Consider the following 16,552-nt stretch of genomic DNA (forward strand, 5'->3'; position numbering starts at 1 on the left):
CAAATCTATTGGTAAACCAAAGGCACTATTAAAATACAGTATCTCTTTTATCCAACAGAATACATTTGATACTGTTAGTCAGTCTTAACTGGGTTTCTTAGTGTGTGTGAGTGTGGAACAGTTACAGTAGGGACTTAGAATGTTGGAACTCGGACAGGGAAGGCAAGAGAGTTGGTTGACATGATGCAGAGAGGAAAGGTGGATATACTGTGTGTCCAGGAGATCAGGTAGAAAGGTAGAAAGGCTAGAAATGGTGTTCAAGTTCAAAAAATGGAGTATGAGTTATCCTGAAAGAGGACTTCGTAAGGAATGTTCTGGTGGCGAAGAGAGTATCAGATATGTAGGTTGATGAGAAATTGAAGGTGTAATGTGCAATGCTGTTAGTGGTTATGCCCCACAGGTGGAATTATGAGTTAGAAGAAAAGGAGAAATTCTGGAGTGAGTTAGATAATAATAATAAGTAAAACAGAGCATCCCCAGAGGTGAGAGAGTGGTGATTGGTGCAGAGGAAGGAAGCAGAGGTGATAAGAATGTAATGGGCAGGTTTGGCCTTCAGGACAGAACCGCATAAGGACAGATGGTGGTGGACTGTGGAAAGTGGATGGAAATGGCAGTAGTGAATCATTTCTTCCAGAAGAGGCAGGAACATATAAGAGTGGAGGCAGAAGCACTCAGGTGGACTACATCTTGTTTCGACAATGTAATGTGAAAGAGATCAGTGACTGCCAAGTATTGGTAGGGGAGAGTGTAGCCAGACAACATAGGATGGTGTGTAAAATAACCCTGGTGGTGAGAAAGGTGAAGAGAACAATGGCAAAGCAGAGGACAAAGTGGTGGAAGTTGAAAAGGGAAGGAGTTGAAATAGGTTTTGGGTTGTCAGGAGGTGCTTTCAGTTGACTGGACAACTACAGCTAAGGTGATCGGGGAAACAGGTAGGCGGGCACTTGGTGTATCATCAGGAAAGAGAAAAGTGGACAAGGAGACTTTGTGGTGGAATGAGAAAGTTCAGAAGTGTATACAGAGAAAGAGGTTAGCTAAGAAGAAGTGGGACACTGAAAGGACTGAAGAGAGTAGACGGGAGTATAGGGAGATGAAGCGTAAGGTGAAGATGGAGGTGGCAAAGCCAAACAAAGAGCATATGAGAACTTGTATGCTAGGTTGGATAGTAAGGAGGTACAGGCTGGCAAGCAAAGAGATAGAGAGTTAGGAAGCTCATCCATGGCCTATAAAAGGGTTGTGAAAGCCCAATCCGGTGAGTAGGTTCATTTGTTTTTCAAACTTATGTCGGTTTCCTATGCCAGATTAAGCAGCCTGCATTACGTCTGCGACAGTGGCCCACCGCCTCTTTAACCAAGCCACCGTCTGCCCTTCCAGCTCACCTCACCTGGCAGCGACCACCAGATCTCTTCTAACGACATACTACACCAACTTCAACTACAATGCTGCACTGTTTAAAAGAAAAACAAGGCATGTTCATTGGAACTTGGTACCCGTGTTTCACTCTGCCTCGTTGAACTGCTATGCCAATATCGTAAAATCCCGATGCTAAAATGTTGGTTCAGACTGCCAGCCCAAATTAGATTTTTGGCATGTCCAGACGGGAATCAGTTTGGAGTCATAATTCAAAAAGTCAAAATCATGTAGTCTGAACAGAAAAAAAAAATAATAATAATCCGACCTAAACCACATGCAGAGGTCATTTAAAATTAGATTCAAATCCAGTCCTTCAAGATATGTCTCAATCTGGATGCTCTACCCCTTTAAATCAGATTTCAAACTGACCATGATGGCACTTACAGCACAATGCGGTCCACACGATCACAAGGTAGACTCCATAATCATGGCTCTATGACTGAAAAGTGAGCAGGAAGACAATGGAAGAAATGGAGATGTTAATACTGCAGTTAAGGTGTCTGCTCTTCCTGAAAACATGGTTAATTCAGCCACACGGAAAATTCACAGCCCAGCTTTTTCTTATAATTAGCAGAAGTAGCGGTAATAGCGTCAAAAGCAGAAAAGGATCCTTTACAATCTATCAAAAGCATGGTAAGTTACCATTCTACAGAGCAGATGTTATAAACATGGTTTGGAAATGCAGAACAATAGTATCGTAGCTGTAGAAATGTTTGATACCACTTTAAGGGGGGATGCATCAGTAAAGGCACGGGTAGAGGGATATATGAGGAAATAATAGGGTGCATGCTCGTTGCCTAATGCATCGCAACAAAGGCAACCGATGTAGACAGGTCAGCAAGGTGTAAGGTTTGGGCATGCAGTCTAAAGTGAACCAAATCCGATACAATTACTTTCAAATAAAAACGTGGACAGTCAGTCCTAAAGATTAGACTTATGAAACAAATCGGATTTGCCTGCATTCTGAACGAGGTCTTAGATAATCATGTGCTTATTATAAATACTGATAAACACTGAAGGTGGATTTGGGAATGAAGGAAACATAAGAGTTCGTCTCTTGAGCTGTCACTTCTGTTTTTACTGTCCTTCATGTCTTATAACCCAATTTTACAGACAGCTCCATGCACACATACAGGTCACCTTCATGTCTGACTCTGTCCGCTAGAACGAGAGAAAGAGAGAGAGAGAGAGAGAGAGAGAGAGAGAGAGAGAGAGAGAGAGAGAGAGCGTGTGTGTGTGTGTGTGTGTCTGGGCTGTCTTCAACAACTGCTCCATCCTGACTTGTTGACTGAATGTGACAGGTACAGTATTAGGTGCAGTATCTCTGGAAATGTCCATTACTGACCGATTGTCCTTATGCTGTCCCACAGCTTAACCAGAAAAAAAAACCCAATAAATAAGGCCACATAAATTACAGATATTAGTGATCTACACAGGTGAAAATAAGTCCTATTACATGACATAACTTACTGACATGGACCAGTGATCGATTATTTTATGAGCCAATCCAAGAAGCATCCAGCATCTAAAATCCTCCACATTTGAAATAAACAGACTCCAGTCACTAAAACTGGGGTTTATTCTGGTTTTAATCCTCATAATCTACAGAAGAAGAACGAGCCTGCGGAAAGAAGGCAACTCTCCTGCATACACCACCTCGCTGAACACATAAAGGACCAATTAGTTCTGCTCTGTTTACTTTGTTTTAAGATGTTTACTTCAATTAAAAGTGTTAACTACTAGGTCATGTATTGAACTGACGCTAGACAAAGAAAACAATCGAATAGTGGGCAATTTGGACTCGTTCCTAGTCTGTTAATTTTTTTAATCTGATAGCCGGAGGGCAATTGTCAACCTGTGCTCAGGGTGATGTGGCGTGGTGTTTGGTTGGTCTCTAGAAGGCCAGAATAAAAATGCGGCATTAGTAAGGTATATGTGGCCTTGATTATATATATATTATCTACACCCATGGCTCATTAGGTGAACAGATGTATTCGCTCCATCAACAGGAGATTTCGAGACTAAATTCTGATGATGTCATAGCCACCTGTGTCTGAGAGAGCTGTTTTAATTGTATTATTAAGGTGAATATCACCATCACTGTCTATCTGTGTTGGTATTTCTAATATGGTTATTTTGGTTACAGACTCAGAGGGGGTTTAAAGTCAAATCTGGACTTCTGAAAGAATAAAAACTACTTTTATCTCTCTATAGAATCCTCTGCTGCACTAATAAACTTATCCCAGTGTTTCACTAGTGCTTGGATACCATAAAGAAAGAAGGTTTTCTCAGTATGCCTCAGCCATGATCAGATTGCCTTAATCACGTCTGAAACACTGGCCTTCCAGGAATTCCTTTAATGGCCTAAACAAATATCAATAAATTTATTAATGGACCCAATAACACCCAGCTGAGTTCCTGTAATGTACAAATGGTGTTGGTGAATGATTTGATGTACAGTTTTTACACACAGATGCGTCTCTTCATCAAGTTGGTGATGAGTTATCCTTTGATTTTTTAAAAGATGAGGTGTTCCACTTCCTGAATGTTTATGGGGGAGCCACCTTGGCCAGGATCACCCTTCACGGACTTGGACCATGGTGCACCATCAGATGTTTTACTGTGGCTGAGAGTCTCACTCAGCCACAGTATCACTGTACTGTACTTAAAGTCTTCTGTAAATCGGTTTTACGTCTTATTATTTATGATATGTTGTATGTTATAAGCTTAACACTCTAAGAAAGTATGTAAAACTGTGTTATATCAAAATATAAACTGTATATCAGTGCTATTAATATGTTGATGCAAATTGTTTTGACTCTGTATTGCAGTCTGGTGTTCAAAAATAAAAAGCTCACTATTATTCCAGTAATATAAAACAACAAAAGAATTAGTAAGTGTTAAATTCGCTCAAAAAAGAAAAGCGAGGCATCTGGAGCTAATGCCCATACACTCTATACACTCCTTTTGTCTCTTTCTGGTCAGGTTTTTTTTTTTTTTTTCCTCATTTGGCCATTCACAGTCATATTTTATTTTGACATGATAGAGCACATTTGATTAGCTTGGCTTGGTATGTCTTACACCTCCATGAGTGAGGGTTTGAAGCCTCAGGTCTGTGTGTGCAGTTCTGGATGTTCTCGATGTGCTTGGTGGATTTCCTGCAGGTACCTATGTTTCACCCCACAGTCCAAAGACAGGTGTTGTGGGCTGATTGGGTTTCTAAACTGCCCATAGTGGATAATTGTTTGTTTGTGTGTGTGTGTGTGCGTGTGCGTGTGTGTGTGTTTATACCTGAAGGCTGTCAGAGGTTGCGATCCTTGGCAACAAATCTTTCAAAAAAGTAATGACCTCTGGTGAGAAAGTCATCAGTCAATGTGGCTTCAATGGACAGATGGATATTTTTGTGTATTTTAGGATATATTTTTGTCTTAAGGGGAAAAAAAGGATTAACAGGACACTTCTGATCTTGCTCATGTGCAGACGCGGCCTTTCATAGGAAGGATTATTTGGACAAGAATAGAAGTGGGAGTAAGGACTTTGCAGATGATGTGCGCATCGCTTATATGAAAGTTAATTGACTCCTTTGAGTGCACCTGAGAGTGCTCTGTGTGCGTGGAGCTGCTTTAATGCATAATTAAGAAGGTCAAACTTAATGAAGCGCTGTGGACTAAAGTTCAGGAGATCCCTAGGCTCTGTTTACCCTGACAGACTACTGCATCCATCAGAGAGAGCTAGAGAGAGAAAGAGAGAGTAAAAAATGGACAGCATGAAGGAGTGAACAAGTAACAGGGGAAACACTTTCTCTCTCTGCAGCCTCTCTCTGTTTTCTACCTCTGACTCTGCAGAAGGATACCTGAGTGACAGCTTGACAAACAGAGCTCACCAGAAAGTGATACACAAACGGTCAGAGAGAAAAGATTCGGCTGAGTCCTCAGGACAACTTCCGAAGTGTGTCCGAGTCTAGCACTGAGTTTCACCCTGATTCTATAATAAACTTCACAGGATCCCTGTTGTTAAAAACAGGAACATGACGAACAGCAGACGAACAGAAGCAGAAAAGTGTACTTACCTGTAGAGTGGAATCACTACAGAGCTCTCTCCCGGCAAAAATGACCCGCAGTTGATCGGGCTGAACACCCTGCAGCCGCCCCACCGTCTCCTTCAGCTCCAAGACGCTCGTTCCCTCTTCCACCTCCACCTCCACCGGACGATCAGAGTTAAAGCGGACATACACTGTTCGGAACATAGGGGTGCACAGAAGCGTAAGAGTTGTAGAATGTGGCAGATCCTAAACAAAAGTGCATTTTATTTGTCATGAAAAACAAGTCTACAATACAGACAAACATATACTGTAGATTGTTAAACAGTGTTTATATTATAACTAATAGGTTCCGCCATCAATTCCATTTCTTTCCGTTTTGAGACACTTCCATTAAAACAATAACACAATGCACAATGATCTAAAGAAATAAACACTGCAATATAACTCTATTATAATACAGAATGGAATATGAAGATATGTATAGTGCATATGGAGAGCTGAAGCCTAAAACAGAGGAAGGGATTGTGCAAGTTAAAGGACAGGTAGCACACACGAGAAGACAAAGCACCCAACTTTACCATTCAGCTTGTTCAGTCACTGTCTGTTTTTCCCCAAACCCCTTCATTAAGATAAGTCCGATTGGGTGCAGAAGTATTTTTTTAACATCACCTCTGCTTATTATTTTTTATTGCAAAAAAAAAAAAAATCCCTGAGGCACAGAGATAAATTAAAAAATGGAAAATGGCTGATCTGGAGAAAAAAAATTCCTCAAATAATTATAAAGACCGAAGCAGGAAGGGGGAAGGTGTCCTTCTCCCTGCATATGTGATCTGAATCAAGTACAGACATGCTCATATTGAACAAAAAATTATCAAGGAATGGCTGAAAATACAGAAAATATATTAAGCGATTGCGGTTTTGGGTGGACCCCAGTGCTGCGGGGTATCCTGTGCTAAAAAAGTACTGGAGTGCTAGAGTTCTAAAAAGACCACTGTACCAGCATTTTGAAATAATCCTTAGTTTTACTATGTGAATGTCTATTTGATATGACTAATAGGAATCTGTCTTAACAGCAGTAATGTTTGTCTGATGTAGTCTAGAACAACATTGCTGGCCACACTAAAGTGAAATTTGGAGTTGTTTCAGTTAGAAAAAGTAAGCCCCTGGAACTTAACCATATGGCTATTTCTGTGAAAAGACAAAAGTTAAAGTTGAACTAAATACACCGTAAATTTAAAAGATACCAGATGGATTTAGCTTGATGGGACTACAGGAGCTTCATACGAGTTTAAGCTAAAATTTCAAATGCTTTTTTGCACAGAATGAGGGTTGTACAGTAAATAACCAACATACGAACGAGTTCCATTCCAAGAGCTTGTTCATACGTCCAATATGTTCATAAATCTAACAAATATTGTATAGGTACTACGATACTAACACAATTGCCTATACACACACGATACTAACACAATTGCCTATACACAGTATAAAAAAAACATGTTCCATGATCTATATAAGTTGAACGATTCATGCTAAAAATACGAGCAATGTCTGCCATGTTTTCAATTCACGCCATTCTCTCAAATTATTTACATATTTGTCTTCATTGATATTGCTTGCCACTACTTAGCAGTACCAGCTTCACCGTCGCTGCTTTTTAAACTTTCTTCCTGACATCCTGGGATCCTAGCATGCTTGTGACGACGAACACCGGACATCTTATCTAACGTTATATAACGTCCATATCTTTAAAAATTCATAACTCAATGTGTTTGTATGTAGGGGACTTACTGTACTCTCGTTCTATGTGACAAACTTCACAATCAGCAGATATCTGTACCTTGTAGTGATCATCTTGTTTATAAGCTTATACCTCAGGGTTGAGATTAGGTGTGAGTTTTTAAACCTCCAGTAATCTGGAGCCTGCACGCTGGAAATTGTAATTTTGGTATTGTAAGATCACTAGTGGCCAGACAGCCAACACATAGCCTCACACACTAACAACAAATTCATAGGCACTTAGTAATTCACAGCTCTTTCAAGAAATTGCATCTGTGGATATTGTTGATTTATTGTACAACGGTGCAGAGCATTTACTGATTGCCACTAAACAACAAGAGCCATAGGTCGTGCACGGGCACTGAAGAGAGTTTTGAGTGATTGCTTGTTGTTAAAGCATGACATTCATCAGTACATGCTTGTGATAGAATATAACACTTGAAATAAGTGTCAAAAATCATAAAGGTAGACAGGATGGAAAAAAGACAAGCAGATCAGTATGATACATGTACGTGTTGGACAGACAAATCAAATTCACATACATCTTATTTTTGGTGGAATATGACTTCTGATATGATTCTTACAGACGGCTTTAAGATACTGTAGTTTATAGTTTTATAAAGGCATACAAAACTGATAATCATAAGACAACACTTCCTCTCTGCTCTCTAATAACTGCGCTAATAGCAGAGAGTGTTTTTCTGACAGCTGGGTTAAAGATAAGGTGTAAATTCAGTGGCACTTTGGACCGATGGTAATGATTTCTATAATCTTCCTGGTTGTTTTATGCCCCTTCTATGGGAATAACAAATAGGTAAATTCCACCTTTGTCAACATTTATCACACCAGGAGTCCATTTGGTGAGGGCTTTGTAATGCGTCTGGAATTGCTGTATTTTCCAGGGGAAAAGTGAAAGAATGAGAGTGAAGGTTTCGCGAACATTGTAAGACTATTGCTGAAGGTGTAGTGGTTAGCACTGTCGCCTTGCACCTCCAGGGTCCGAAGTTTGCATGCTCTCCCCATGCATGGTGGGTTTCCTCCGGGTACTTAGGGGTTAGGTTAACTGGCGTTCCCAAATTGCCCGATAGTGTGTGAATGAGTGTGTGTATGTGGGGTAAGAGTTAAATTTGTACTAAATGCACGATAACTTTAAAAGATTTTATCTCAGTGGGTTGCAGAAACTTCATATGAGTCACATCTGAACTTTTTAATGCATTTGTGCATGGAACGAAGGCTGTGGATTTGGGCTCCAATAACTTGCATGTGATTTAATGTACTTGTACAGTATGCACCTGGATTTTGATTTAAGATTGACTTCAGCGAATCCAAACTATCCTTTTAAGGATGTTCATGTCCATAAACAAGATTTAATTGATTTTACACAATAATGGTTTTGGGAAGGTCTCATTTACTGTTCACTTTTCTTATAACTGAAATTCTAACAGTGGATGGGTGGCATACCTGGAGCTGCTCGATTATGGAAAAAATCAAAATCACGTTAATTTTGGTCATGATTAAAATCACTTTTTACACGATTACTCATTGACTTTGAAAATATGTTGCATTTTTTGAACAGAACAGTGAATTCTCCTTAAAACAGATTAAGACAGATAAAACAAATAAAGGCAAACAAGATCAACAATGTAGGGCACTTCCACAATCTTTTGAAAACAAGTAATAAATAAAATATAAATATTAAATAAAATAATAAATAAATAATAAATAATAAATTATTTTTATTGGTGTCGAGATAGCAAAGCATAACGCTTGTCCAGAGTATTTATCATTTTCCTGAATCCTTCATTTTCAACCGTGCTAATAAGGCACATGTCTTTGGCTAAAAAGTATGCAACGGCATCTGTTATTTTTTTTGTGCCTTTCTGAGCTGGATGGATACAGAGTTGCACTGAATTTTTGAAGTCATCTTTAAAAGATGACTGTGTTGCGGAGGATGTTGTGGTGGTTGTTCGTCGGCCTTTCTGTTTCTTTATTAGTTGGTCATATGTCCTGTGTTAAAATTTTAAATGGTTAAAAAGATTTGTGATATTACCAACCGGTGCCGACACAAGCGCAAAGCTAATCTTGCACCTAATATGTTTTTGATCCACGTCCGCTTCTTCGAATCCAAACTGTTCCCTAACAACAGAAATACTTCTACTTCTTTTGACCAAAGACTTCTGTGGCTGCTCTTTTTCTGCCATCTTCACTCGCGCTGATTTTTAAATGCGATCAGATACCACATACACAACTTCTTCGCTGACAGTATACTGTAGAGTGAGAGAGTTCGGGCTTCTGGAAGTGCAGATACACGCGCGCAGGTCAAAATAACTTTAAAAAAAGTGAATAATTGTTTTTCTCGATTACACCATTTTTGTAAAAGTTGAGACCCGAAATTGAAATCGAAATTCGATTAATTGCACAGCCCTATGGCATACAGTACTTACGCTCTCGCATCAATTATAGCGACAGTAACCAATCAGGGGCGGGTGTAAGTTCATGCAAGCAAAGGGGGCGGACAGCTGTTACACTGTTCCCTAACAATTCTTTAGCAGCAGTTTGTAAAGATGCAATCAGGTGAAGGCATGGGTCTCAGGAAGGAGGTATGTGGTAGTCTTCACTCTTCTTAAAGGAAGATGGAGGAGGATTTGGCTAGGACTAAAGCACAGTGAAAATCTGACAAGAAAATACACACACACACAAAAAAAGATTCAACTTAACTACATGACATCATGCATTATTTGGACAAATGAAACTAGAGGTTTTTTTCTTTTTTCTTTTTTTAAATCAACAAAAAAAAGCTGTATAAAATGCCACCATAACCCTGACCAGGATTAAATGCATGAATATGCACTTTTCCATAGACAGGCAATGTAGTCTTTTCTCCCAGTCACTTTTGCATCGGATGTATTTTTTTTTTTATCACCGTGGTTGATGGAAACAGATTTGTTCGCAACTTCTTTTGTCTTCACAGAGAATCATTTCAATTCATGCAAATATTTGAATGGAAGCCCTGCTAGTAGGGGAGATCACATCATAATGAAGTGTGTGTGTATGCGTATGAGAAAGAGAAAGAGAGGGGAAGTGGGGAGAAAAAGAGAGAGAGAGAGACTGTGTTTCAGAATAAGGGCTGTACAAAACAAGAATCACATTTTTTTGTCCTTGAATTAATTTGTTTTTGTCTTTGAATTATCTCAATTCTTTGACCAGCTTCATAAGGTACAATATGTATATTTATTCCATTCTTACATTAATAGACTGTAGACGAATGCGGTGGTTACATTTTCCCAGCAGATGTTCGCAAATGAGGACTTGTCCGCATTTTGAATTACTGATTAGCTGGCACATTTGTACTGCAAAAGCCCAAAGCTTGAACAGAACTTACTGTTATTTACTACGAAATCTTAGAAATGTATCGTTTGTGAAACAGTTTTTTTAAATAAGCCATTGGTTTAATGTTAAAACATTCTACTGATGTTAAAGGTTTCTCTAAATCTTGAAAAAAAATTAATTGCTTTATTTCTTAGTTTTTATAAGAATTATACCAATTATTGTTTCCTCACGTTCAGTTTTAAAGGGGATCTTATAAACTACTTTTAAGCATCAGATGGGTTCCCAGTGTGTGTGTTTTAAGGTGTGTATGTGTGTATATTTTACGAAAGAGAGAGAGAGAGACTTATCATTTTTTGTTTTGACTGACGTTTAAACAAGCTCAGTGGATTTTCTCCTCATAGAGAATTACCTTCACATCCAGATGCAAATTATTAACACGTACATGTACTAGTTTTATTCACTTTTCACATAGAAATATAATGAGTGCAATTAAATAATCATAGTTAATCACGGTCATAGATTTACTTTTATTAGAAAAGTGCAATGCTAGAAAAAAGAAATGCATGACAAACTGGTTAGAGGCGACATACTATTATGCAGTTTTATATTATCCTAAACAAAATCTCTCAAACGGTAAACTCCTTGCAGCACTAATTACAATGTGAGTCCTGTCTGCTCCTATAGAGGTGACCATGACCGTTATCTCCTTTTTAACTTGGTCTTTTTTCTGCTTTTAACGCACCTAGAGTGAAAGAATGCAGTTGCCATTAGTCATTGATGGTGTGTGCTGTTACACCGAGGTACTTATGGTTACTTCTTGATGTTCAGTGATCTTCAGTAAATGCAATAAAAGCAGATTCTGCCAACTGCCGTTTTAGGTTCACATCTAATGTATTCTTAAAAAAATAGTTCCCCTTTAACGGTAGCTCGAGCACACAACTTTGGTTTTATCCAAACTTCCATCTAGAAGCTTTTTATAATTTCACTTGCAATTTGGCTCACCTGCTGAGGTTTCCTCAGTCATGTCATTATTTGGTTAAATGTGCCATTATCACATACTGGCAGGTAATGGTGCTGTGATTATCGGGAGCCATTAGGGTCAAACTTGGTAATGTCATTAATTTTCGTAAAAAAAAAAATAGTAGCAAGTTAAAATGTCTAAATTAACACATGCATTAGCACGTTAACATTGACAGGCCTAATAATAAAAACAATATTATTTCACTCTACTATATTTTCATGTAATCATCATATCACGGCACATGCAGTAATACAAAGGCAGCGGCATTACACTGGTTATAGTCTGCTGAAGACACAAACTTTGTTTTAATTTCTTCCCCTTTTTCTTTCTCAACATTTTAAAACAGTTCCAAAATCATCCATCATTCTACTATAACTGTAGATTTTTCAAGAGCTGCTCATTCAATTGGAAGCGTTATTTCTTCTGTGGGACACATTAAATCCTGAGAAATAAAGACACCTCAGCAGCACTTCCAGTCATCATTTTTGACCTTGCACTTAAACAAAAAAAACATAGATCTATACTGGAACTCTAGGAATACTACCAATACCAGTATTTTCTTCCTGTAGACACACACACAAGCCACTTTGTGGTCTTGCATTCAGAGCATTTATACACATGTGTTTCACAGATTTGTTTTAAATGAGACGGTACACTGTGTTCACTCTCATTATAATTCAGTTTAGCTTTCCCATTAATTTCTGCCCTTGCATGAAGTCCCAGCACTTCAGGTGCTTTTGGAAAGTCATGTGGTCATGGCATCGCAATGAATAAGGAGGAATAAAATCTGTTTTTATGGTTGCACAAATGCAAATGCTGCAGGATCACAATTTTATGATGATTTTTTTTTCCTAGTAAAAACTGCACAACAGCACACTTTTGACTGCGTTATCAGCCTTTGCAGTAACTGCTGGGTCACAGCCGACCACAAAATGGTTCTTCTCACAATTGTGTAATAGGGCATTATTTAAATCAAGGCAATACAAGCAGTAAAACGTGTTTTACTTACAAACAGAACATCATGATTGTAAATCAAAAAGAAAAATGTGCCAGATTGATAAGGGAGCATGAGGCCAATTAAAAGCAAGATGACTGGGTATCATAGCAAGAAAATGATTATATGACTTAAGTGGAAGTCGAGAAAATCAATCACATCGTACGCAGGCAGTAAGAAGCCAGTGCATCTTGCAGTTGCGTCAAAAAGGAAACAGTGGCCACCTGGGCATGCACCAGCACCGATCTGTGAATGGAGAATAAGCAGCAAGGACCCGAGTGAGTCTGTGGATGATTGATTAAGAGAGCTCAGGCAAGGAAATAAAGCAGAGAGATGACAGCTACACAAGAGAACTAAGATGAACTGTACTGTACTCTATGTTTGTGGTGTTGTGTCTCAGGGTCAGAGCAACCAGAAAGCATTGAAAAGCACCGGGAAGAAATGTGACAGGTGGTGTTTAATATTGGAGAAGGGATAGTTAGAAAAAAGCAAGAAAGCACCAGATAACCGAGACAGAGGTGTCGAGAATCACGCAGATGCCTACTTGAGAGCCTCCAACAAAAACATGAAAAGACGTACAGTGTTTCCCATACGTCTAAAATATACTTGCGGTGGTAGGCGGTGAACCCGGGCTGACATTACCTGCTTTGCACAAAAGTGGTCCGTTAATATGACAGGCAACAAATACGTGTGACCTTTAACACAGTATTTTGATATACTGGATATTTCTAGTACTTTCACACAGTATATTTCACAGATCCAATCCCCCAACCTTGCCCTAAATCTATCCATTTCTGAAGCGCAAGATAAAGTAAAAAATTAAAATTTAAACACTCTTTGGTGTTTACAAAGATAAAAATTTGGTGTTTGCTTGCCAAAGTTTTCAGGATGCTTTTACACTACGGTTTTGGGCCAGGACAAGAACACACTTCTCCTCAAAGCTCGGGACATTTGGGTAACATCTGCGGAACACTCTGGGCACAGATCAACATACTGTAGTTAAGTCCACTTGAAAACATGATCTTGAGCACCGTAGAGTGTACTCAGACATGGGTAGACTCAAATACAGTATAAAAGCCCACCTTACCCGAACATATACTGTAAGTGGACGATCGTTTAAAACACGTGTCTGCCTTGGTGATCCGAAATCTCTGGATAGGTTCAGCACGCTCCAATCTCATCCTCTGACCTATACAACCACAGCTGATGAAGCAGAAGGGCACACAATATTTCTTTTTCAGAAATGTCCAAAAAATTAAGCATAGTGCGAAGGTGCACTTCCTTGGTCTCTTCTTGCCTTGGCAGCTCATGAACCAGGTTCCCACATCGTCTGTTGAACGTGCTGAGGTTGGAAATTAGGTCATACTGACAATGCAATACTGTTTAGCATTGTTTTTTTTGTTTTTTTACATAAACTTGTTCTAAGTTTTGTTGCACAATTGAACCACATAAACTTTTTTTTATTGTGTTACGGACCTGGCAATTATCCAATCTCAAAATGTATTACAGGTAATATATGCACAGTCAGGAATTTAATTATTGGATTTTTTTAAATAACCTTTGAGGTGCAAAATAAATATTGGCAAACATCATTTTTAATGCAATCATTTGTGTCCTTTTTTGCTGATTTGAATACTAAATGGTACATTTAACAGTTTGCAGTTAAACATTGCAGTTTAAATTACAATCGCAATATTTTTTTTTCCATACAGAAAACTACAACAATGGATCCTAACAAGCTGCCATCAACAAAACAAGCCAGCTATTGAACAAAATTGCAGAAGAAAAAGCGTGAAGAGCCTTTTCTTAGGGATTTAGTGTAGGGCGAAACCTGCAGGAGGGTAAGACAGCAGGGAGTGGTGTCGGAAGTGATGCTGAGGGAACAGACCCCGGCAGAAGAATGAGATAGTATTGCTAAGCAACCACAAAGAGCTGTAGTAGCTCAGCATAGTGAGTGAAGCTAACAAGGCTAGCATCGCTAATAAAGGAATACACCTTGGTGATAATGAATGCCATGGAATATTCGGAGAAAATTGCGCTAGAACATAAAAAAAATCCTAAGGGCAAAAAGAGATGACGGCTGGAATCTATTACTGCTTGGAAGGACAGGATGTGCGTAGTCACATATTGTGTGTCTATCACTTTGTTGGAAGGTCTTGCAAGAAATCCAAGGAAGGAATTTCAAGGAGTTTCGACTGAGTGAAATAGAACCGAAACATATCGATCGAGCACATCACTGGAACTGGTAGCAGGAGAAGAGGAAGTGAGTTAATGCCAACGATGCATCAGAACTCAAAAACCCAAAGAGATCACTTCCAGAGAGCTGGCTGATGTGGCATGCCAGGTTCCCTGGAGCTTGTGTCATTCCTCTAGCCATTGATTAGCAATAAAAAAAACAGCTAGAGCACTGAGAAAAACGTCTAAAAATACTGCCAACCTCATAGCCTGTAATTTCCCTTCAGCATAACAGTAAAGAAGATTGATTTCAGCATTTCAGAACATTCCAGTTTGAGCACTGGGGATAGCAAATACTTTGATAAGCCTCTGCCACCTCCTCACTCATATCTTTTATGGCTTAGGATTGGACAAGCCATAGCTCAGTTGTGATGGTTGGGTTTAGTTTGGTGTCAAATACCATATCCATCCAACAGGCCATACGGAAAAGGAAAAGAAGGCCAGGTTGGATCTAACAGATAAATGTTTCAATTAATCCTGAGTTTATCAGGACTGGCTAGGGGGTATTTTGTCCTGTTATAACCCCCATTCAATTTGTATTTCCTTAAGCTAATGATATTTACAGTATACTTGTGTGCATTTTATTTTGGATGGTACAGCCTTCTAAAGCTGGAGCATTCCAGGTCTGCAGTGTCGTGACTCCAGTAGTTTCAATTCAAATGTTTTTTGTTTTTTTGTGACTAACTGACATCAGGGGTCACCACAGAGGATCACCTCGTCTGCACAGTTCCATTCTGACGCAAGGTTTGGCAACTATCTCAATTTTTCATGAGCTTGGGACTGGCACTAATATAGGAAATTATACAGTATAACTATGCATACACACATGCGTGATGGTTTCCTTACATATCCTGTATTCGTTTTGTACAGAGCTTGCAACCAATATGCATGTAAACAGTAAAGGCAGTGTAGTCCGTAGGTAGGTCAAAAAGCGTGTAAAGTTTCCAAAACCCAAATAGATTGGGCATGGGCTAAGGGTAGGATGCCTTCTGCAAACTTAAAAGAATTTCTGGGGGAAAACATTTTTTATCACCTTTTTATGCCACTTTTTATTATCAAAACACAATTTGCATTAAATCATTCATTTATCTTCAGTAATTACGTATCAATACCTACTTGGAAGTGGATTAAGAGTCTATCTCAGGCACAAGGCTGAAATACCCCTACAGGGACACCAGTCCACTGCAAGCACCATGTACGAACTTTCACACTTGGAGGAAATTTAGCACAACCAGTCCACCTACTTTTTTGCGAGCTTGGAGTAAACCGGAGAACTAGAAAGGACCATGTAAGGACAGGAGGAAACAGCAATGGCAATAAAAACGTTGATATCCTTATTTAGACTATGGTCTATATAACCTATAACTGTAACCTAATTTCTATCCTGCTGAGAAAAGTAATGCCATATTTATTCATACGTTAGAGTATTTATGAGTATTTATGATTGACGGTATCTAAAGTATTTTTACTTTTAGGCTTAACTTTCCAATCTAATAGGTTTATATTATAGCTCAATTATTGAGCATTTAAAAAATGCTAGTAAATTTGACACTGATCTGTACAGCACAAGTTAAGTCGGGTCCTCCAGCCATACAAATGGAAGTATTAACAATAGCAGTTGCCCAAATCTGAGGACATTTCCCAGTCCCAGCCGTTAGATTGATCACATCTCAATAGGATTTAAAGGTCTCACCAGCATACATGGATCCAAAATGATAGGATAGGGGGAAAAAAAGGG

General features: G+C 38.9%; 1 protein-coding gene across 2 annotated transcripts in view; it reads right to left on the reverse strand.

The window, feature by feature from the left end:
* prkn (parkin RBR E3 ubiquitin protein ligase) overlaps nucleotides 1-16,552 on the reverse strand; it is a 112,256-nt gene that overhangs the window by 75,768 nt on the left and 19,936 nt on the right. For both annotated transcript variants that reach the window (XM_053501367.1, XM_053501368.1), the window contains exon 2: nucleotides 5,483-5,646. In XM_053501367.1, coding sequence (XP_053357342.1) covers nucleotides 5,483-5,646 — 164 coding nt within the window. The remainder of the gene's footprint in view (nucleotides 1-5,482; nucleotides 5,647-16,552) is intronic.

This window comes from Clarias gariepinus, chromosome 8 (assembly GCF_024256425.1).
Source record: "Clarias gariepinus isolate MV-2021 ecotype Netherlands chromosome 8, CGAR_prim_01v2, whole genome shotgun sequence".
In the NCBI taxonomy this organism is placed as follows: domain Eukaryota; kingdom Metazoa; phylum Chordata; class Actinopteri; order Siluriformes; family Clariidae; genus Clarias; species Clarias gariepinus.